The 22,232-nt window shown below is 39.7% G+C and overlaps 2 protein-coding genes across 2 annotated transcripts; both read left to right on the top strand.

Annotated features, from left to right (window-relative positions):
• Positions 1–6,517: 6,517 nt before the first annotated feature.
• Positions 6,518–12,712, top strand: LOC307248460 (uncharacterized protein; the record flags this gene model as incomplete). Its single annotated transcript, XM_080024857.1, has 12 exons — positions 6,518–6,562; positions 6,985–6,988; positions 9,164–9,514; positions 10,465–10,569; positions 10,731–10,784; positions 11,660–11,704; positions 11,810–11,836; positions 11,958–12,149; positions 12,237–12,284; positions 12,362–12,424; positions 12,512–12,541; positions 12,640–12,712. 12 exons carry the CDS (start codon positions 6,518–6,520, stop codon positions 12,696–12,698), a joined length of 1,023 nt encoding a protein of 340 aa, XP_079880983.1. The 3' UTR covers positions 12,699–12,712.
• A 3,539-nt stretch (positions 12,713–16,251) lies between these two features.
• dhx40 (DEAH (Asp-Glu-Ala-His) box polypeptide 40) lies at positions 16,252–21,836 on the top strand (the record flags this gene model as incomplete). Its single annotated transcript, XM_080053478.1, has 17 exons — positions 16,252–16,607; positions 16,725–16,870; positions 16,979–17,098; positions 17,221–17,457; positions 17,638–17,704; positions 17,794–17,925; positions 18,559–18,658; positions 18,782–18,868; positions 19,199–19,381; positions 19,472–19,552; positions 19,661–19,818; positions 20,295–20,409; positions 20,594–20,702; positions 20,947–21,041; positions 21,135–21,204; positions 21,343–21,571; positions 21,715–21,836. The coding sequence occupies exons 1-17, from the start codon at positions 16,436–16,438 to the stop codon at positions 21,834–21,836; spliced, it is 2,223 nt and encodes a 740-aa protein (XP_079909604.1). The 5' UTR covers positions 16,252–16,435.
• Between the last annotated feature and the right edge of the window lie 396 nt (positions 21,837–22,232).

Below are 22,232 nucleotides of genomic sequence, written 5' to 3'. Positions count from 1 at the left end.
CTTTTAATTGATAAACGCTTATGAGCTTAGATGATGTAGCCTAATTCAAGGGGAAAGTAAAACATGTAGGCCTAATTACAAAAGTCAAAATTAATAAAGATAAAAATTCAGAGTGCACATTGGCTCATGGAATGAAACCCCTTTTTTTGGGCTGTAGCCTACCCATGTGGTTGAAGTCTGTTTAGATTTTCATATTCATCATTACAGATACTGTCTAAAAAGGAGATCTTTATGATGTTAGAACCATGCAGAAATAGTTATAACCAAGTTTCCAATCTTCTTTATCATATACCAATCATGATGATAACAGGATTAGATAGGACAGGAAATGGTGAGCTGATTGGATGATGATGTTTACTAGAAGTTGAGTGGCATTCAATATACTTAAATAAAAAGAATATACAATTAAAATCATTAAAGGTGCTACGAGGACATTTTAAATACAGTGGCTTGCAAAAGTATTCATACCCCTTGAAATGTTCTACATTTTGTCACGTTACAACAACATACGTACATTTATTTTATTGGGATTGTATGTGATACACCAACAGGTGGTAGGAAAATGAAACGTGGTTTTATTTATTTTTTATAAATAAAAATCTGAAAAGTGTGGCGTGCAAAAGTATTCAGCCCCCTGAGTCAATGCTTTGTAGAACCACCTATCACTGCCATTACAGCTGCAAATCTATTGGAATATTTCTCTACCAGCTTTGAACATCTACAGACTGATATATTTTGTCCATTCTTCTTTGCAAAATAGCTCAAGGTTCAGATTCAGCATCAGATTGGATGGAGAGCGTCTGTCAACAGCAATTTTCAAGTCTTTCTCAATATTCTCAATTGTTTTTAGGTCTGGACTTTGACTGGGCCATTCTAACACGACATTCTAGCATGACTATGCTTTGATTTAAACCATTTCATAGTCGATCTGGTTGTATGTTTAGGGTAGTTTTCCTTCTGGAAGGTGAACCTCTGCCCCAGTCTCAAGTCTTTTGCAGACTCTAACAGGTTTTCTGCCCTGTATTTGGCTCCATCTATCTTCCTATCAACTCTAACCAGCTTCCCTGTCCCTGCTGAAGAAAAGCATCCCCATAGCATGATGCTGCCACCACCATGTTTCACTGTGGTGATGGTGTGTATAGGGTGGTTTGTAGTGTTAGTTTCCGCCACACATTGCATTTTGCATTCAGGCCAAAAACTTCACGTTTGGTCTCATCTGACTATGCATGGCTTTTGGCAAGGGTTGGAGGAAGGTGCTCTGTTCAGATGAAACCAAAATTGAAGATGGGACAGAAGAATCCCCTTAAAAGCATGCTGATTTCAACACTACACATCTGGGCTGGAAGTGGTAGGCATCCAGTTACTTTTATGCATACTAAATATGACCACAATAATTGGGACATACTAAATCTTTTTCTACCATATTGGCTACTAACAGATGGCCAGGTGTGAGCGTGCCCTTCAATAGCGTGGGTCAGCCTAGTGACAAATTACTGACTTGCAATGTTTTTATTGCAAGTTGAGTCACTGTTGTATAGTGGGGTTGCTGGGTTCATATTGTTTGCACAACCTTCACTTTCCCCAACATTGACATAGTCTGCTGTTTTCTGTTATCCACCATGCCTCCTGTTATTGGGTGATCAAATATACTTGTTATTCAAGACTTTTAAGTTACAAATGCTTGTGAATGAGAAGCTGAAGCATCAGCAAACATTGTGAGGACAGACTATGAACATTCATATAAACACCAGCAGGCCTTTTGTTTTCAGAGAAGATGATTTTAAAGTGATAAATCATAGAAAAGCAGCCCTGCTACACCGGAAGAGACAAAACAGGATTACATTTCAGTGAGCGATGGTGATTAGATGTGCTGGACAGTTGCAGGAGTTGGACAACAGTCTAATGAGATTTCCGAAATCCAGTCTGTGTACATTTGGTCACATATACAGTAGAAGACATGTCATGTTTTTTCACACACATACACCATAAACAATATAACAGATTACATTTAGTGAGTGGATAAATTGATTGCAGAAAAATACTTGAACTGAAATGATCTAGAGCATTTTTTCTTTATTATTTCTTAATTCATTAAGAGAATACAAGGAAGACGTACCCTTGGTTCACCCTTAGTGACAACAAGTAATAATACATTGAAAATGGACTTACTCAGACAAAACAAACAAAATAATTCTGACTACATTGACCAGAATTAGACGTATAGTTACGCTAATAAGATCAGTTTCCCACAGTTCTGTGTTCAGCTGCTTGTGTTAATGTTATAATAGTCATAGTGACTGTTGTTTATTATGTGTGGACATTTTGGTGCCCAACGCGAAATGTCTACCAGTGCCTCTAAGGGGACTGTCTTTTTTGGGTCAATATACGTTACAGTAACTGTAAAGACAGTAAAGCCATGAAACCTTTCTGAATGGCTTGAAAATAAAAAGTACTAAGCTTCTCTGCAGCTAGGTTAGCCACATCTGACCTAGCTAGCCTATAAGAAACTATAGTTAATACATTCTGGTATTCATTCATTTTTTTCTCTTGTTTACCTACATACTGCTCAGCATGTTGTTTAATGTGGACTGTATGAATCTTCAGTAAGGCAGGAGGGTGGGGGACCCCATGCACCGCATGGATATGTTTATTGAACTACATTTTATTTTTGTAATCCCACAGGTTCCGTTGTGTTCATCCAGGCACACTTCAATGTCATTTTGATCTCTGAAACAGTGTGACTGTGAGTATTAGGAATATGGTATAGTTCCTGAAACAATCCATCCATTTCCATCATCAGTGGTGAGAATTATGTTCCTGTCGGGCAACTAAAAGTATCTACTTAATTTATTTTATTTCACACTATATCTTAAAACTTTTTAATTTGAAGCATTTCCACATCACACCAGGAATGCTGTGGTCCACTATTTGAAAGTCAGTGGCCTTAAACTATTATTATAAATATTGTTAAATATAAAAATATAAAACAAATACCTTTGTGTATTCATACACAGTAAACTTGCAGCTGTGTCTTTGGCTCTTAAGTGTTAACCCACGCATCTATGTGAATAGGCCTTTGCCGTATACATGTGGTTGAAAACAAAGCAAAATAGAAAAAATCATGTTGTGACAATATATATCTACATGTAGCCTACATGGTAAATGGACTCCACTTATATATACATGAAAATGTAAATGAGTATACTCCTGTTGGTCAAAGCTTCTGTAACCTCATGTTGTGTGTCTGTCTGTCACAAGGATCCTCCACACACAGACAGAATCACCACAGGCCACAGTAGGATCGGAGCAGGGTGCAGCAGTAAGCCCATGGTGTCACGGCATTTCTTGATGCGTTCTGAAGGTGAGAAAGTGAGAGAGAGAGCAATTAGTGGCACTTATTTTGTGGCAGGCTTTCATTCCGCTATGTTGACATGTGTCCAAACACATGGTGCTACAGGGACAACACATTGTTTTGCTAGTTTCAAATGTTTGCACTGTGTTACATTAAACAGAAATATAGTGGAGTTAATGTGTCACTGTCATTAGTGATCTTATATGTTTCCTACTTGAAACAGCGATATTAGGGTTAGGGTTCATGGTAGACACTGGAATACCTTATCTCAGCTGATTCATGTTCCACTTTGAAACCACTGTCCAATTTTGGCCACCGAAATTGCTAAAATGTGTCGGTTCCCCACTCATATGCATTGTTGCTTGACTGTGCACAGTGTTGTTAACAATGTGATCTTCTTGTATGAAACTGAATTAACAGGATTGCAACAAGTGAAGGATGGATCGGAAGTTGAATGTTACAAATTCAGATCTGTACAGCTTTTACATAAAGTAGTGCAGACATTTTTTTGACATTGCCAGACACTTCTTGCACTACTGGAAAAAATGTGGGTGAGTTGGAGGCGGGGAAATGCAACTTTGATGGTGCACGGAATCGCTACGAAATTGTGTCTACATCAGGGCTGAATTATTCTGCCAGGGGGTCTAAGGGCCAAAACATGTTGCTGGGCACCCAATACTGATGACAGTGTTTACATAAACACATTTAAAAAACTGCTATACTTTAAATTTGTATTTACAAATGATAATAATACCAACTTGGTCCTTTTCTTATACTGTAGTCTATAGTGATTTGCTTCTTTTCCTTCCTTTTTCTTCGCGTCAGTGTGCAGTTGTACGAAGTCGTATTGAAGTTGGAGTTCAGCCGTTTATGGTCCGGGAGAATAAGCGTGCACGGCCCATCTGAACCTACAGCCTGTGGGGAGCCGGTGGACGTCATGAACTCACAGTCGAAGGATGTGTTAGAGGTTGAACACTTTGCATAAGAGCAGTCCAACCTGAAATGGATCAAAATGTCTCGGTTACATTTTGAAGGCACACTTTATTTAACGAACAAAAGGAAATTCATAACCAAATGAGTGTGAGAATGTGTGTGTTGTCAATGTGTAGACTGAAGGTTTGAACCTGAGGCTTTGGTTCTTTGTGAGGCAAGCCGTTAATACGCCAAAATCCCCACTTTTTTCGGAAGAAGTTGAACCTGCAAGCAGATGGCAAGTTCTTTGTGTGTAAACTATGTCATAGTAGACCACACTGAGACTGCAGGTGAAAGGGACCCAAATCTTTTGGCACAAACGTGAGTCAAAACTGTTTTTTCTTCATGACAGTGGGAACAGCACATATCACATGGAATCTGAGCCTTTCCATTCTGATTTGGTCTTGGATATATTTCACAAAGCCACCTCAGTCTGAACAGTCATATCAGGTCTTCATGCAATCTTCATGTCACTCTAGATCGACTTTAGTAGTAGTTAAAAGAAGCCCTGACATCCTGAAATTTGGGGCAACATTTGTTTCTATGAAGCCATTCCCATCATAATCCCATCCCTAGAAATAAAAATAGTATTTAGCCCATATGCTGTACAATCTGTACTAGTCTTAAAGCTGGGGTATGTGATTTCTGATTGGTCAAAGTTAACATGAGCTGTACACTTTGACCAATCAGAGCGAGGCTCCGATTCTCTGTTCTTATTGGCTGTTCATTCACTTTGGCACGACTTTGTTGGTGTAGAGCTAGTCAGGGAGGGACCATAGGGGTGGGACCAAAGAGAACAAGTGGAGCAGTTGAGGTATTTGGATTCGAATCTCTATAGCAACTGCGATTTTCTCCCCAAATCCTCCACCCCAGCTTTAATGACCAAAATATTTGCACCAAAGTGTTTGGTATTAATTCTGGAATTTGATTCTTGAAAGTTGTAATCTATTGTAAGATTAGCAGCACGGGGACTAGGAGCTCGATTAGCCTAGCTTAGTTTAAAGACCGGTAGCAAAGGGAAGTCGCAAAAATGGCTTTCTCAATCAATCAGTCAATCAATCAATCAATCAATCAATCAATCAATCAACTTTATTTTTGTCATTGCACATGTTTCAGAGTTACAAAATTCTGTTTACAGTTACACCCCGCCAAGAAACATAAAAAGACAGTGACCAAACATGGGAGACAGGAGGGATAAACTGACAGGTCGTCTAGCGTGCCCCCCCCCCCCCCCCCCCCCCTCTCTCTAAATTCTCGAAAGCTCACAGAGGTTAAAATGTCAATTTATGGTTTGAGAGGAACTCAATATGTTCTTTAATGAATTCTTAGAGAAAAAACACAGCGACTTCCTGGGTGTGGCTGTTATCACTTAGAAATTATCCAAGGATAGATCAACGTTTGTCGAATAGGAAATCATTATGATCGCTCATATTCACTTTCACCATTATACATTATAATATGGTATCTATAGATCATTTATTTGAATGAATACTTTGTAAATTGTGATGTAATTCTATGAAGTAAAAGCCCCTTTCTGTTTTGTAAAGTGAGCTTACCTAGGAAGAAGAAGAGTAGAGACAAAGAGAGGTGCATTTTCCTGATCCGACTGTGACATTTGACAAAAGAAAAACAAACGTGGTTCAGTCACTACAGTGAAAAAAACCAAAGGTATCTATCTGATCAGACTGCATGTTACGCTTTCAAATGACACTTAAGGACAATTTGATCCAAATGGTGCAAGTCTTTTCATAATGGCCAACGTGACAAAAATATACTTTCTTATTCAGCTCTGGAAATTCAACTGTGAAAGTAAACGGATGGACATAAGGAATAAAAGGTTAATGAAATCATGCAAATCCAATTTAATACATGCACAATTTTTTTGTATCATGACTGATTCTCCCCCGTCATGCAGCAGTATATAAAGAACAGCTTAAAAAAAACAGTTAAATGCGAGCATGCATTTCACTTTAACGTAAACAATAACTGTAACTCTATTTGATGTGTAAATGGCCTGCAACTTTTAACTCAGTGGTCAGACAACACTTGTTGTGTTTTCAAACAGGTCTCTACAGTTTACTAAATTATTCACACAAATTGAATTGTATATATAATGTCCTACCGTTTTTCCACTTTGTGTTCTTGCAGCAGATGGCAGATATCATGGCATCAGTGTAATGGGCAGGGCAGGGCATGGTGAGGGAAAGCAGCTGTGGTGGAGTCCAGTGGGAGGGTTGGGTGAGAGATAGGCAAGTCTTAAAGGGCTGCTGTAAAATACTGATTATAGTCTCTGTTTGAGCTCTATGGGTGATCTCTCTCTGAGTGATGAAAATGGCACTGTGTTACTCTGCACACTTTGAGCAACAAACTTCAGTCAGATGTGACATTATCTGGAGTCTACAGAGTGTAAAATATGTGCAAAGTAGAGTAGTAGTGATCAAATGTATTGAGATGACGGATGTTGGGATGGGGGTGTGAGTATCTGAAAGGTTTCTAGTTGCATGTCGTGTTGACATACACGGTCAGTTTTTTTCTTTTTTTATATCCCGTGGGACATGCTCTAACAGCAAACAGCAGGGCTAGTCATTGTTTATACTAGTAAACATGTGGCGTGTGCAGGCTCTAAAACATGCATTCTGTATCTCTATTCTGCGTTTAAGGAGGGTGAGGGTTAGTTTCTTCGTTATTTCCCTCTATTATTTTCTCTTCCAGACTTTATCTTCCAGTCTGGTCAATCTATTTCATCTTGTCAATAAGCCGAGCCAACAATATTTGTCTGAATTCACACCAGTTATCTTACCGCGCTGTCTTTGGACCGTGCAACTGAAATTGTTTGTTTTTTCCAACCTTGGAACTGGAAATGAAGTGTCTTCCAGTCATTAGTGCATTAGGACTAATGGATGTTGGTTAGATTATGTTATCATTTCCTGGATCTTCCTCCCCGAAGAGAAATTAGAAAACAGCCACGCCTTTGAAAAGTGGAAAGTCCTGCTAGATTGTGAGGAAACAAAGGTTCTCTGAAAAAAATTCCAAGTGGAAATGTGAAAAACATACTTTGATGATGTAGGCATGTTCAGATACGGTACCTACTAAAACAATAGATGCAAAATGAAGACAAATCATGAATAGCGCTGTGCCAAAAGCACACATATCAAGATGTCAGGAGATATGTTTGTTAGTCACCGGTCCTATGGATAAACATATGACTAAAGCAATGTTTCCATGAGTGCAACATTCTGAACAACTTTAAATTATCTTGGACAGCAGACTCAAGATTTTTTTTTAAATTGAAACTGCTAAACAAAGTTGTGACAGATGCCTGCGGGACGTCATTCATAACAATCAACTGGACAATAGTGGTGCAAATAGTTCTGGACTAAACATTGAATGAATAACAGTTTATTTAATATGCATGTATAACTTTATATTTGAAAATGGTACAGAGAGATTTCCTATTTATATTATAAAATATTTTTAACTTATTTATTTATAGTTAGTTGATGCTGATTTACAAGGTGACGTGAAAATAACCTGTCCTTGTCAATGGTCATTGTGGTGTACACATGGGGGCACAGTCCTCTGTAGCGCCTGCCAGAGGGGTTGGAACAGGTCCAAATTAATCTGGTCAATAAAAATATCAGTATTACATTCAATCAACACGTGAAATGTGAAATTAAACATGTTTAAAGTGAGACCCAGTTTAAAACTTTGATCTTTTCAGTTGATTTTGTGCTTTAGTGGTCAAGATTGCAAAACAGATATGACTATTTGTGCCTTTACCACAATTGAATGTAAGATTGTATGTAAGGGTTATGTTATTATGGGTAACCAGAGATGTGAGTTTTAAAAATGTGTTTCTTTTGCTTGAGTTAGCGGATGTGTTAACACACTTTTATATTTACCTTCATATGATTCATCATAAGGCCCCCTTTCTACGAAGGAAGGAGGTTCAACAGGAAGTGGTCTGCAGGAGACATTCATCACAGGCCTTTCATGGCAGCCATCTGCACGTTCATTGTGTTCAAGATAAATATTTATAGACTTGATAGGATCCCCATGCCATATAAAAGAAATAGTGTGTCAGTCATTTTGCTGTTCTTCTTGTGAAACTGAAAGGCAGCAAAGCATTTAAGTAGAACAACAAGTAGAAAAAAAAGCAAATGCACCTTGACGGTCTTGTGGTTTTGTCCCATGATGCTTAGAGGTGTTGAAATTAAAGCGATACCACATTGTAGCTCACACTGTACGAGATGCTGACAATGACTGCTTGCGCGGCAATTTTCCTTTTAGCCCTGTGCTTTGTGTGCGTGTCTTCAAATGGTAAGTCATTTTTTCTTTTATTAGTAAATGAAAATATTATTTATATAAAAACATTAAATTAATATCTCTTTTAATGAATTGTGAGCTTTATTTGTACAGCAGTCAACTTACCTATATGTGTGATTATATTTTATATAAAAGTAATGTTAAGTTAGTTATTTTGGTCTAATTTGTACAAATCTGTGGGTTGGTTATTGCTACATAAAATGTGTTATATTACAGCTTTTTTCTAAATCAGTCTCAGGGTTATATTATATATATGAAATAAGTACTGTATAAGTAAATTCATGGTTATAATTTTTTTAAATGTTCTATCAAATGTTTAATTGGCCCACGTAATTGTTATGCAGTTACACTTAATGTATTCTCAACATTTATGGTTCATTCGAAGAGTTCAGAATTTTCTTTTGATTATCTACAGTATAACGTAGCAGAGTTTCTGCTGTGGGTGTCTTTGGTTATTTGAGATAAGTGACTTAAGCATTAAAACTTCCTGTTTTTCTCTCTCTTCTCTATAAGACGAGCAGTACTCTGATCATTCTTGTGAGGAGTATTCAGACCCTTGTGAGACACACACATTCAGCCCCCCGCTTGGCTCCTCTGTGCTCCTCCCGTGCAACTTTGCAACACATAACAACGACTCTGTGTCATGGAGCCACAGCCCCGGAGTGAACTTGGTCCTTCTTAAAGCTGAAGGTCGTATTAAGTTCCTGAACCCCAGACATGGCCGGGTGAAAGCCTTCCCAAACCAGGGCTCAGAGGGGAACTACTCCATCTGCATTGACAGGCTTAGAAACTCTGACCTGGGCTGTTACCGCTGTCAACTGGGAGGACAGGACTGTCTTCATGTGCAATTGAACCCTGAAAAACGTAAGAGGTTTTCTGTTTGAAAGTATGACGGTAAAGTGGTAATACTTTATATCAATGGTACATGAATCATCATGAATTTATCTCTGAATTAATGCATGAAAAAGCATGAATTCATTCATGTTGTACTTCATGAACTATCAGTTATTCACTAGGAATAATAGTAGGCCTATCTCATGCATGATGTAATGCATGAACAACACATTAATTAATGCATCCGCTAAGGTGCCTCAATCATCATGATCTTTCAGTTATTACTGATGATCATGCCTGACTAGTCACACCAATAGACGTCTGTTTTGTTAAATACGTGTTGAAATCTTGATGAACTAAGCATTAATTGTTCATGACTTCATCATGTTTGTTGCCCTTCAAAAAAAGTGGTGACGTAGTAGGCTATGTCAAGGTCACCAATTATAACGTTGTGAACTTGAGATAGTGGTGACCTTGAATTGAATTAAATGGTTTGAATTAGACAAACACCACTTTATTTGAAGGGCCAAACAAGCATGATTAAGTTCATCGTGATTTCAACACTTGATATTTTCAAAATCACATGTGTATTGGTGTGACAGGTCAGACATAATCATCAGTAATAAATCAAAGATCATGATGATTGACGTACTTTAGCTGATGCATTAATTAATGTATTCTTCCTGTGTTAAATAATCATGCATGAGATACCATAAATCCTAGTGAATTACTCATAGTTCATAAAGTACTACATGGATGATTTTGTGCATTAATTCAGACATGAATTCATGATAATTCATGTACCATTAATATAAAGTGTTCCTGGTAAAGTTTTCTCTATACTGAAGCGGCAGCCAGTGGAGAGATGTGTGCAACACCTTCCTTTTCCATGGTCAAAAGCTTCGTAGGCCAAACACATGAGAGGGGGCTAGAGTTTCCTGTTAAGTACATCTGTGTAAAACCACACGTTTCTCATGCAGTTGCACGCAGCAGAGATACGAAGCTGCTGATTTACATCTGTGTTGGTGTGGGGGCTCTCATCCTGCTGAGTATATGTGGCTACTGCTGCATGATATGCATTCACTGTGAGTACATGGCCAGTCTAATCTCAGTCCACACAGTTGATAGAAGAAAAGTATGTGCTCTGGTTGTTCATTGGATGGATGGATGGATGGATGGATGGATGGATGGATGGATTGGTTGGATGTTTGGTTAATTAATTAAAACACTTTTTCCTTTATGACAGGGTACTTCGATAAGAGAACACAGGACAGTACAATCAATCTTACAGGTGCGGAGGGTAAGCATTAATATCACAATTTAACAAATAGCTACATTAGATCCCTCTACTATAGATTTGTTTGGTACACAGGAATATACAGTATGTTGACTGGTTTTAACAAGTTATCCTAATTGTATCAATAGGATCTCCCTTTGCTGATGTTGAACCTCTCTCTTTACACTTTATGTGAAGCTACAGTCAAAGGATGATTTGGTACAACGACTTGAATTCAGCGAACACGCTAGTCTTGTTCTCACTAGATTCATGGCATACCGTAAAGGCAGCAATTAGGACTGACAGAGTTGGGGAGGGAAAATTCAGTCAGCCTCAGAGCCTTACTGCACAGTCTTTGATATCTCCCACAAGTGTCAACAAATTGTTAGCAAAATGGCTGCAAAGTTGGCTGCCACCGTTGCTGGCAATTACATCTTAATGAAATCCAAAATTAACACATACAAAATGTATTCACATTATTAAATGGTGGCAATAAACAGTTGCTAGTTTGTTGTTAATTAAAGGGGCTAATGCAGGCTACATTAGTGATGGGACTACAGTGTTAACAGTGAGGGGAGCCATGTGCCTGTCCAAGGTTAAAACTTACCAGAAGCTCTAAAGCTTAATTCCCTTATTATATATTTTTTTCAAATCCAGACAAAATACCAAATATAATGAGTCAGATGACATTTCAATTTTGACCAGTTTTTAAATTTTATTTACCCGGGGCTAACTGTTTGCAGTCTTTGTGCCAAATCAAGCTAACCGGCTAGCTGGCTATAGCCTTGTACGTATTGGATAAAAATGAGAGTGGTATTGATCTACTCGTGTAACTCTTGTTAAAAAAAAAAAAAAAAGCAAGCATATTTATTTCTAAATAAATATATGTCCCCCTGCAGCTGTCAGTGCTCCAGCAACATTGCCAGTGGATGGACAGCAGAGAGGTGATCTATCATAGAAACACACACACCGACACACACACTACTACACAACTAACTGTGTAACTGTTTTATTATAATAAGTTTACAATGCGTTTCCTTTTCTTACAGGAGCAAACGGGGATAATCTTGTTTATGGTGCGTTTACATAGCTCTTCTTGATTTGTCTTGTTAAAAAGCCAACGTTATTGTCTCCCAGCTAAAACAAAAGGAACGTCTGTGTCAATACTTTCTAAAGAGATCTTTTTCTAAATATCAGAAAACGATGACCAAGACCCCGGGAACCAGCATGGTGCCCGCAGCACAAATAATTTCAGAACACCAGGAGCCGTGCCTGATGTGGCCATGGCACACCCTGACCAAGGCACCAGCGGCATTTATCCAAACTTGGACCAGTTTAACTTAGATCGGATGGAGAGTCAGAACAAGAAGAGACAAAGATTCCATAGAGGTGATTGATATTCAATGGAATTACTGCTTACATCAAGTTGTGACACTTAACATGTTATCATGACAAACTAATCTCTCTACTCTCCAGAACTCTTCAGCAGAATACGCCAAGCAAGTTTCGGCCGGCACTATTATGGTAAAAAATAGTCATCTTTTTTTATTACATCATTTCCAATACTGTCAGGATTTTCACTCATTCATTGTGTTACACAGTCAACCAGGGTGAGATCAGCAGGCAACAGGCCATGTCTGCTCAGGCGGAGAATCAACGCAGAGGTATTTTGATATGATTGGTTTTGTATCTTCTGTCAGAATATACTTAGTTTAACGTTTAACAACTCATTGGAGCGTTTTGTTTTGCAGCAGACGTTGGGAAGAAGAAAGCAAAAGACAGTGAGTGCTGACTTCATCTGTGTGGGCTTGTTCGGGATGAAAAAAGATAGTGTGCCTTGAAATGCTCTCCTACTTCCCACCTCTGTTTTCCTTCTCAGATTGTGAGTTCAGAAACCCCATTTACAACCGGAGCACGGAGCAACTCAACCAACGGTAGAGACTGAAGGACAGACTCTAATAGGCTATTGACATAGTTTTAGTGCAACATCCTTTCCATGGATTTTTACATCTACTGAAAACATTGTTAAAGCTATAGTGCGTAACTTCTGTCACCCCCATGTGGAATCCTGAGTGATTACAACAACAGTGTCGGCACATCTACAGTACATTCAGGTTTTTTCTCAGTAGTAGAATAAACAACTAAAACATTTCATGGGCATTTCTTGAGCTCCTGTGCCAGTGTCGGTGTCAACACCAGTTTGTAAACGCTGCCATACTAAGAAAAACATAAATTGTTTTGTGGTGCTGATAGGCTTAATACACTTTGTGTCAACTCATTTGGCGATGGCTTGAATGTTACAAGCATTCATTTATATGACAAAGTTAGGCACTATAGCTTTAAGACATGTCTTGTATTTTCTGTATAATTACACTGTATTTCTGCATATAGTCTGCTTCTATTACAATATGAGGGAGTGCTGTTAGATTAAAGATCAACCAATCAAGATGTCATTTTAATGTGTGCTAAATGAAACTGTGAATGCAAGATGTGTTTTCATACATACAAATGAAAAGTATAATACAATAACATAAGCCTCTTGTTTTTCATCATAAAATAAAACATGGTCTCTTTGTCTTAATACCAATTTAGAAACTCACCTACAGTGAGTCTGAGAAAGAGTGTCTTGTACACCCACATGCATTTTAACCTGTGGTAGGAAACACTAACAGACACAGGAAGGACAAGGCCAACTGAAAGCTGTTGACTTTGAAGGTGCAAGCGTAGAAGTTGCTTTTCGAAATTGCTTTTACTCTCATGGGAGTCGTGTCAATTAAGCCAAACGAGAAGCAGCTTGCTCCTCCTATCACAGAGCCTCAGTCAGTGTCCGAAGATGTGGGCCTCCACTGCAGACTTGACTCTGGTCACATTCATTTCATTGTCACTGCTTCTGTTGAACTGTAAAGCCAGCGCTGCTCTAAAACAATTTCAAGCAACGGTTTACAACACTATGAATAATAACACATTCACTTGCCACGATGGGCTGATGTCTGTCTACATATCAAAGGTGCAATTTGCTGGTCATCCTTCCACCATTTATGTTCAAGGTAAGTCAGATGCTAAAAATACATGGAAAGTCTTCGATGTTGATGGTGGGTGTGATGGCTCGTCTCTCACTTGTGTGTACCTTTTATACACAGATGAAACCAGCGGATATTACCAGGCCATCGCTATAGCAAAACAGTGCCACTACTCCCTCGGAGAAACTGACACCTTGATTATCTTAACAGTCGCCACCAATGGGTGTTTTGTGAGAAGAAAAGTAAGCTGCAAAGCTTCTTGAGCTTGTCTAATTTATTTTTAATGCAGCTATATATAATTGTCTGTGTCATAATCTAATATGTATACTGTTTTGTCCAATAGAAATATACTACAAATCTGACAGTAGTCATCATGGCCCTTGCGGACAGGGGAAAAGTTGAAATTGTCAAGTCAATACTTGTCGTCTGTGAAAGGAAAATCCAAGGTGGTCATTTTGAAATGTGTAAAATGTCATGACGTGTTTTAGAATTTAGCTTATTAAATCTCAGTGTGTTTTCTACAGAGGTAAGCAACAATACAAATCCACTGCTGGTATCAAAACATTTATCCTGCAGCAAGGAAGGGTTCAACATCACCATCCATCAGACTGCCACAGTCCCACCGCTCAACCTGGACACGGTCTGGATCCCTTCCAACCAGGGCCACGATTGTAAACCCAAAAAAAGATCCAAGGATGCTGTCACTTTCAGTTTCCCATTCTCTGATTGTGGCACTCAGTCCAAGGTAAATGTCTTGTCTTTTCTTTATTTTTTAATCACGTGATGTTTTTGAGATTAAATTTAACAATTGTTGCTTATGTCGTACAGATAGTAGATGGGAATATAACGTACTGGGTCAACGTTGAGTTGAAACCTTTCCGGAGAGGCTCTATATTTCATGACCCTCCTTTCCGGTAAGCCATTTTTAAAAATATTCCACTTTTCTTGCTTCTTTGAAGGTATTACATTTTGATAGAATATTGTCTTCTTCTCTTTTAGTCTTACAGTGCGTTGTAGCTTTGCACTGGCCCAAAGTACTCAGCTGGGCTTTAAGGCTCAAGAGGACAAATCTGAGTACCCGTCGACACTGAAGAGTGAAGGAATATTCAGGACTGAAATGAGGTTTGCAAAAGGTCAAGTTTGGTTGTTCTGCTCCTTCTTCATATTTTTAACTTGTTATTCTTTCATAAATGTGTCAAAGTATGCATTTTCGGATTCAACAAAATATCTTAAACCATAGAAAGTGCCATTACAATTTGTCAATACTTAACATGAAAAAGTATATATTGCTTTTGAAGGGCCAGTGTATTGAACCCTCTTGTTGCCAACTTTGTATTTATTATCTTAAATTTTATCTACAGATTCCAATTACAGGACCTTCTTTTCCGCCCGTGGCCGACCAATAATGACTGAGCTTGGCCAGCCAGTGTATGTGGAGGTGTTTGTTCTCAAACATGAGGACAAAGATTTGGTGCTGCTGCTGGGAGACTGCTGGGCGACACCAACTAAAAACCCAAATGACCCGAAAAGATGGAACCTGCTTGTGACAGGGTTAATTCTCATAAAATGCACAGGTATATTATTGCTCATTTACATGTTAACACACCTACCCGCAACTAATCAATGTTCATATTTGCATCCAATCCAGATGTCCTTTCAGTGGTGACAGCCACAGGACTGTTGTGTTGCCAGTTGTCACCAGTAAGGAGCGGAAGTATCCGTCTCTTCATAAGTGGTTTGTGGTCAAGCTGTTCTCATTTGTGAAGCCCCCAACATCCCAAGACTTGGTGTGTACGATAATTAAAAATAAATAGATAGATGTTCTATAAATTGCCGGTAGTTCTTAGCCTTTGTGATTTTTCTCCCACAGGTATATTTTCACTGTGATGTGGAGATATGTAAAGGACCAGACTGTTTACAGTCCTGCATTAATGGTACGTACGTGGAAGTCTGTTTTAATGAAGTTGTCAATGGCATCTGACTTGAATTACTGATGCATGCTCTTGCTTTCATTTAACACCAAACAGAAGTCTCTGTTTTTCCATGTCTTTCAGGAAGGCATCAATTAAAGAGAATCATCCCCGGAGAGAGCATTCCTCACAGTGTAGTCTCTGGTGGACCTCTTCTTCTATCTAAGTAACAAAGAAAAAGTAATATTTGGAAGCAACTGTCCATGATTTGTAATGATAATAAATGTACAGCCTACTATACTGTCCTTAAATAGTAAAAAGGAAAATATTGTCTATATTTGATGCATTTGAATGGTTATAAACTATAATAGACGTATATACATGTTAACAAATCGACTTAATTTGTGTTTTTTCTATTTGGTTGCTTTTTAAATGTTGACAGACTGTAAAAAATATGTAAAAATAAAGTCCAGCCAGACTTTTATTTTGATAGAGGAGCTTGAGTCACGTGCCCTACAGTCGACAAATAGAACCGCAGAATGGGTCAGTTTGCGGAAATCGTTGAGCGAGCGTGTCGTATTTAAAACAAGAGGGATACATTTGAAAATAAGTTGCTATTTGGTGAAGTTTGATGCTGTCTGTTGTCACAAAACGTCATTTTAAACCGTGTTCTGCGTGGTTAACGTCAGCTCCGCTCCTCACGCGGATATATCTGCTGGTATAGATAGCCCGAGGGGTCCGTATTATGTCCAAATCAACGAGATGCGATGCAAAAGAAAACGATTCGAAAAACCTGCCGATCTATCGGCACAGAGACACCCTGGTTCAGGCAGTCAAAGACAGCACTTTTCTGGTTGTCACCGGTGAGACTGGCAGCGGGAAAACAACGCAACTTCCACAGTATTTGCATCAGGCAGGTAAGCTGTCGTATAAGTGTGGAAGTGGGGTTCACTTGTCTTCATTTCATTATGATATGAAACATGTTTATCCAATCTATGTAGGCTATGAAACATGAAAATCTTCTTTTTGCTTAGGAATATGTAAAGATGGCAAAATTGGCATCACCCAGCCCCGGAGGGTGGCTGCCATCACGGTGGCCCAGAGGGTGGCCCAGGAGATGCAGTGCACTCTGGGTAAGGAGGTGGGCTACCAAGTACGCTTTGATGACTGCACATCACAGGTAAGGGGGCAAAGCTACCACTTATGCATAAAACAGAATAAAATGTAGTAGGCCTATTCAATCTAAATAGTGTTTGATTCACTAAAGATGTGAATGTGCTCGACACAGGGCACGCTGGTGAAGTACATGACGGACGGCTGTTTGCTCAGAGAGATCCTAGCAGACCCCATGCTCTCTCCATACAGCGTAGTGATCTTGGATGAAGTTCACGAGCGCAGCCTCAACACAGTGGGTCAATTTTTATTACACATGACATTGACGCGTATGTGTCAGACTCATTTCTGCACTGTAATGTTATAATGCAATAAAAAAAAAATCTTGCTGTCAATCTGTGTTTGTATCTATGGTAGGATATCCTCCTGGGCTTATTGAAGAAGAGGTTCTCAGACTCTGCCAAGGCTGCAAAGGGCCGGTCTCTTCCTCTAAAGGTGGTGGTGATGTCCGCCACCTTGGAAAGCGACAAACTCTCTGCCTTTCTCGGCGACTGCCCCGTCTTTACTATCCCCGGGAGGACTTTCCCTGTCACCTGCACGTTTGGCACTGCTGTGGGACCTAAAGACATAGAGAGCACTGGTTATGTCAAAGAGGTACTGACTGACTTTCAGCTTTGAGTGCAGTGTTGTTTTAGATTTTTTTTTGTTGCGCTTCTGCTCAGTTTTACAACTCCACAACCATCACTTACTAATCAAGTTTAGATTTGAATGTTGCCGCCCGAGGTGTTTTCAAAACCCATTCATTAATATAATTTGACATCTTGTGCTCCTCAGGTCATCAAAATAGCCCTCGATGTGCACACCAGCGAGATGGCTGGGGACATTCTTGTCTTTTTAACAGGTACGTCTTAGTGATCATGCTCTTAGCACACAGTATACAGCAGGTAAACCCAGACTAAATCCACCACAATAATTCTCCATGTTCCACAGGTCAGTCAGAGATTGAGCGTGCCTGTGACTTGTTGTACGAGAAAGCCGAGTCCATAGACTACGGCTATGATGTACAAGACCCGACAGTGGAGGGCCTTCTTATATTGCCCCTTTATGGATCCATGCCCACTGGTAATTACTGGTTTAACACCTTATTCATTGGTAATAGGATTGATATTGATAACCTTTCCATTTTAAAGGAGCTGTAAGCGGAATGGTTCTTTTAGCTAACTTCCTGTCAGTTACTGCAGTTAGCAGTCCCCTCGCTCGTCCCTAGGTCACCACATTAATGCACTGCGGTCTTCGAGCAGCAAGTTATCTAGCATCATCTCAGATCCATAAGTGTGATAAAACATGATAATAACCATCAAAACAGACATTGGGAAGGATTTTCACCTGTTCCGCCATTGTAGGCGCATAAACATTCACCCATGTGTCGCTCTGGCGTGCACCGGCAGTGAGACCATGAGTGAGACGGGTGCGGACGGGTGTCGGTTTGTAGCGTTCTCTCTTGTGATTGGATAACATTTTGGGATACTACATCAAGTTTAATTGCTTATTACATGCAGAGCAGCTGACTAAGAGATTGGCTTTATGAAACGCGCACATCGTGTAAGTGATTACTGTATGAATAAAGAGCGATTTAACACTTATATTAATATAAATAAACCGCTTACTTCACTTTAAGTCAACATCTTTCTTTGTGAGGCTACTGCCAAAGAACACAATATACTGTGTGTAAGGTATCATTGTTGGTGTCATCAGATCAACAGAGGCAGATCTTTCAGCCTCCGCCCCCAGGAATAAGGAAGTGTGTTGTGGCCACTAACATTGCAGCAACGTCCCTCACTATCAACGGCATAAAGTGAGTGAAGTCTGTAGCCACTGGCTTGCAACTCCCAACAACTACTGCATTCAATCATTCAAATATTCCACTGTGACGTTTTCCAACAGACTCATTGTGATTGAATTGTTTTTCCCTGTAAAGGTACATCATAGACAGTGGCTTTGTGAAGCAACTCAACCACAATTCAAGGGTGGGCATGGATATCTTGGAGGTGGTGCCTATTTCAAAGTGAGTGTTCTGAGGGTGACATGTACATTTCGAACCTGCGAATACGGTTGCATAAGGTCCATTCTGTTACATTAACTAAAAAATTCCAAATTATAAATTGCATATGGGTGAATGGGGAACAATATAACCCGAAAAATTAGTTGTTCTTCGTTGCTTAAATTATGTATTTCACTTATTTCTATGAAAAGGAATCGAGTAGGAATTTTTCCTTAAATCGAAAAGGATGTGACGTTTCTGAAAGTTCCATAGTGCCCCTCCATAAGAAAGTTTTTCCTGCTTACATTAGGATAACTCAACCGTGATTTGGGTTTTATATTTTTCTGTGATTAGGAGTGAAGCTCAGCAGAGAGCAGGCCGAGCTGGAAGGACATCAGCCGGGAAATGCTTTCGAATATACAACAAGGAATTCTGGGAGAAGAGCATGCCTGAATACACTGTTCCAGAAATCCAGAGGACGAGTCTGACTGCGGTGATACTCACACTCAAGTGCCTTGGCGTTCATGATGTCATTAGGTAACCAGTCTGTTTGTCTGCTCTCTTATAGCTCATCATATCTGTATGCTCTCTTTAAATTATTTAGTAACGAGCTGACGTCTTCTTAAGGTTCCCTTATCTGGACTGTCCGGAGGAAAGGTTCATTCTCGAGGCCTTAAAACAGCTTTACCAATTCGACGCCATCGACAGGTGAGCGCTTGCTTCTTCTACCTGTGGTCTTTTGAGTAGAGCTTTAGTTTTTTTTCCCCCGAGCACAGCAGATGAAATGTTGTGTGCTCTTGTCCATGTGGGCTGCAGGAGAGGTAGAGTGACCCGACTGGGGGAGCTGATGGTGGAGTTCCCCCTGCACCCGGGCCTCACCAGGGCCCTGCTCAAAGCTGCCTCTCTGGGCTGTGAGGACCTGCTGCTCCCTGTGGCCGCCATGCTGTCTGTGGAGAACATCTTCATCCGGCCAGGTCAGCAGAGTTTGCTTTAAGGCAGGACATAAAGTTTGTATGGGCACAGTTTAAAAAAAAAACTGTTACGGATGGAAAAATACCACAGAACTTACAAAAATTATCTTTATTTTTGATTATGTTAAAGCTATAGTGCGTAACTTCCGTCGCTGTCAGTGTCGGGGAGCCTACACCAGTTTATAAATGCTGCCATACCGAGAAATAGAGAGTTTTGTGGAGCTGATGGGCTTCATCAACTTTGTTTCAACTCATTTGGGAATGGCTTGAATGCAACAAACATAAATTCATATGAAAAAGTTACACTCTTTAACTTTAAATATTGAGAGCCAAGAAAGTTCTGTTTATTTTCCTGATATGTGGTGTATTTGATTGGCAATTTTTTTTTATTGAATGTGTCAGGAAATGGCTAATGAGAAGAAGTTGTGTTGTGAAGACTGCAGTCGACACAGCTTTGACTGAGCTCTTCCTTCCTGCAGGTCACCCTGACAGGCAGAAAGAGGCAGATGAAAAGCACAGAGCGCTGGCTTCCAAGAGTGCTGGGAAGAACGACTTTGCCACACTCCTCTGTGTGTTTCAGTTATGTAAATCCAGGTACAAAAACAAATTCACTTAGAAGAAGAAATAAAATGAGTATACTTATTGTATTGTTTTTTTTTGGTGTGTGCAAAAAGATATGTGTTAGTCCATCGGTTGCAGTTACGTTCAGGACTTTATAATGAATGGTGATGTGTTCACCACTGTCCAAGTCTGAGCCTTTCACTCTCTCCCTCTGCAGTGATGGACCCTCAGCGTGGTGCAAAGACCATTGGATCCACTGGAGGGCGCTCAAGTCTGCCTTTAGTGTGGAGACACAGCTGCGAGAGATCCTCCTCCGCCTCCAACAGGTCCAGCAGTTTTACAGCTTAACACCAATCGACCGAAGCCTGTTGTTGAATGCTTCATGATGCTGTAAAAAAGACTGTAATATCAGATCATGCTTGCTCCCCACATATCTGTTGCACTTGAATAATTGTGATGAATCTCTTTGCAGATCACTGTGGTCACATGTTCAGCTCCGTCATGTATTGATTTACACTGACACACTGCTGTGATAATTAAATCAGTTCAATTCCTTTATTTCCTTTTTAGAAGAGAGATTTCCCTGTGGAAAAGTTTGATGGCAATAAGAGTGAACTCTTCAGACGATGCCTGTGCACAGGATACTTCACCAACGTTGCCAGAAGGTATCGCCGAGGTTCATTTGAAATAATCCATATTTAACTCTCCCTTTTAGGATTCCTTTATTATCTCTAAGTAATGTTTCCCATCCCACATAGGTCTGTCGGAAAGGCGTTTTGCACAATGGATGGCCATGGATCCATGGTACACATTCATCCATCATCGTCGGTAAATGTGTTTTTTTTTAAATGAACTTGAATTTTTTTTAAATAATAAAACCCCAATTTCATAAAAACATAATGTTTGCCACCAGATCATTTCATGCTCTGCTATCTCCCTTCGTCATTACTCCCTTGTTGCTTCAAGCTGTTTGACCAGGAGGGTGAGCTAAACTGGGTCCTCTTCCACGATGTGCTGGTGACCTCACGGGTGTACATGAGGACCGTGTGTCCTATTCGATACGATTGGGTGAAGGACTTATTACCCAAACTCCATGAGGTGGATGTCTATGAGCTGAGCAGCGTGGCCAGACAAGAAGTGACTGATGAGGAGATGACAAAATGGGAGGCCAAGGAAGCAGCAAAAAGACCACCAGGTTTTTACCGAACATTTGTATTAGTTATTCATTTGGATGTTGGGATGAATGCTATTTGGAAATAAGATTTTCATTATTGTACAGTGGAAAAATTAAATTACAAAGTACACACTAATAGATACTTTTTTTTCTTTTTTTCCCAGAGGTCTCCACGGAGGATTTAATGAAGAAGTTGGAGAAGCGTAATGACGAAAGCAGCGTCAGTGATGCTCGCGCTCGCTACCTACAACGAAAGCAGCAAAAGCAACAAAGTAAAGGTCTTTGACAGAAGACATGATTCTAACAGTTTATCACAAAGGAGCCTTTTTTAGAAATGTTTTTAAAATAATAAATATTTTGTTTCAAGTATTACATAGCCTCTTCTTTACTCCTTCCACTTTACACATGATGCTGTAGAAGTAGTTGGTTACCTGTGTTTTATGACGAGGTTTACATTTACAGAAAATTTGTGCCCTTTTCTTTTAATGTGTGGGTTGAAAATGAGACACATTTTGGGACATTTTGCCTGGCCCTTTAGAAGTTTGCTTTGCTTTGTCTGGTTATCAGACCGTCTGTACAGCAGTTCCGTGCAGTAGGGGTGAGAGTTGGGTTAGAGTCGAGTACTTGGTGTACTTTCACACCGAACTGTTCAGGTGCAGTGGACCCTCTCTGGCCTCATACG

This window comes from Ammodytes marinus, assembly GCF_949987685.1.
Source record: "Ammodytes marinus genome assembly, chromosome: 3".
Lineage (NCBI taxonomy): Eukaryota > Metazoa > Chordata > Actinopteri > Uranoscopiformes > Ammodytidae > Ammodytes > Ammodytes marinus.
This window is presented reverse-complemented; position numbering and strand designations above follow the sequence as displayed.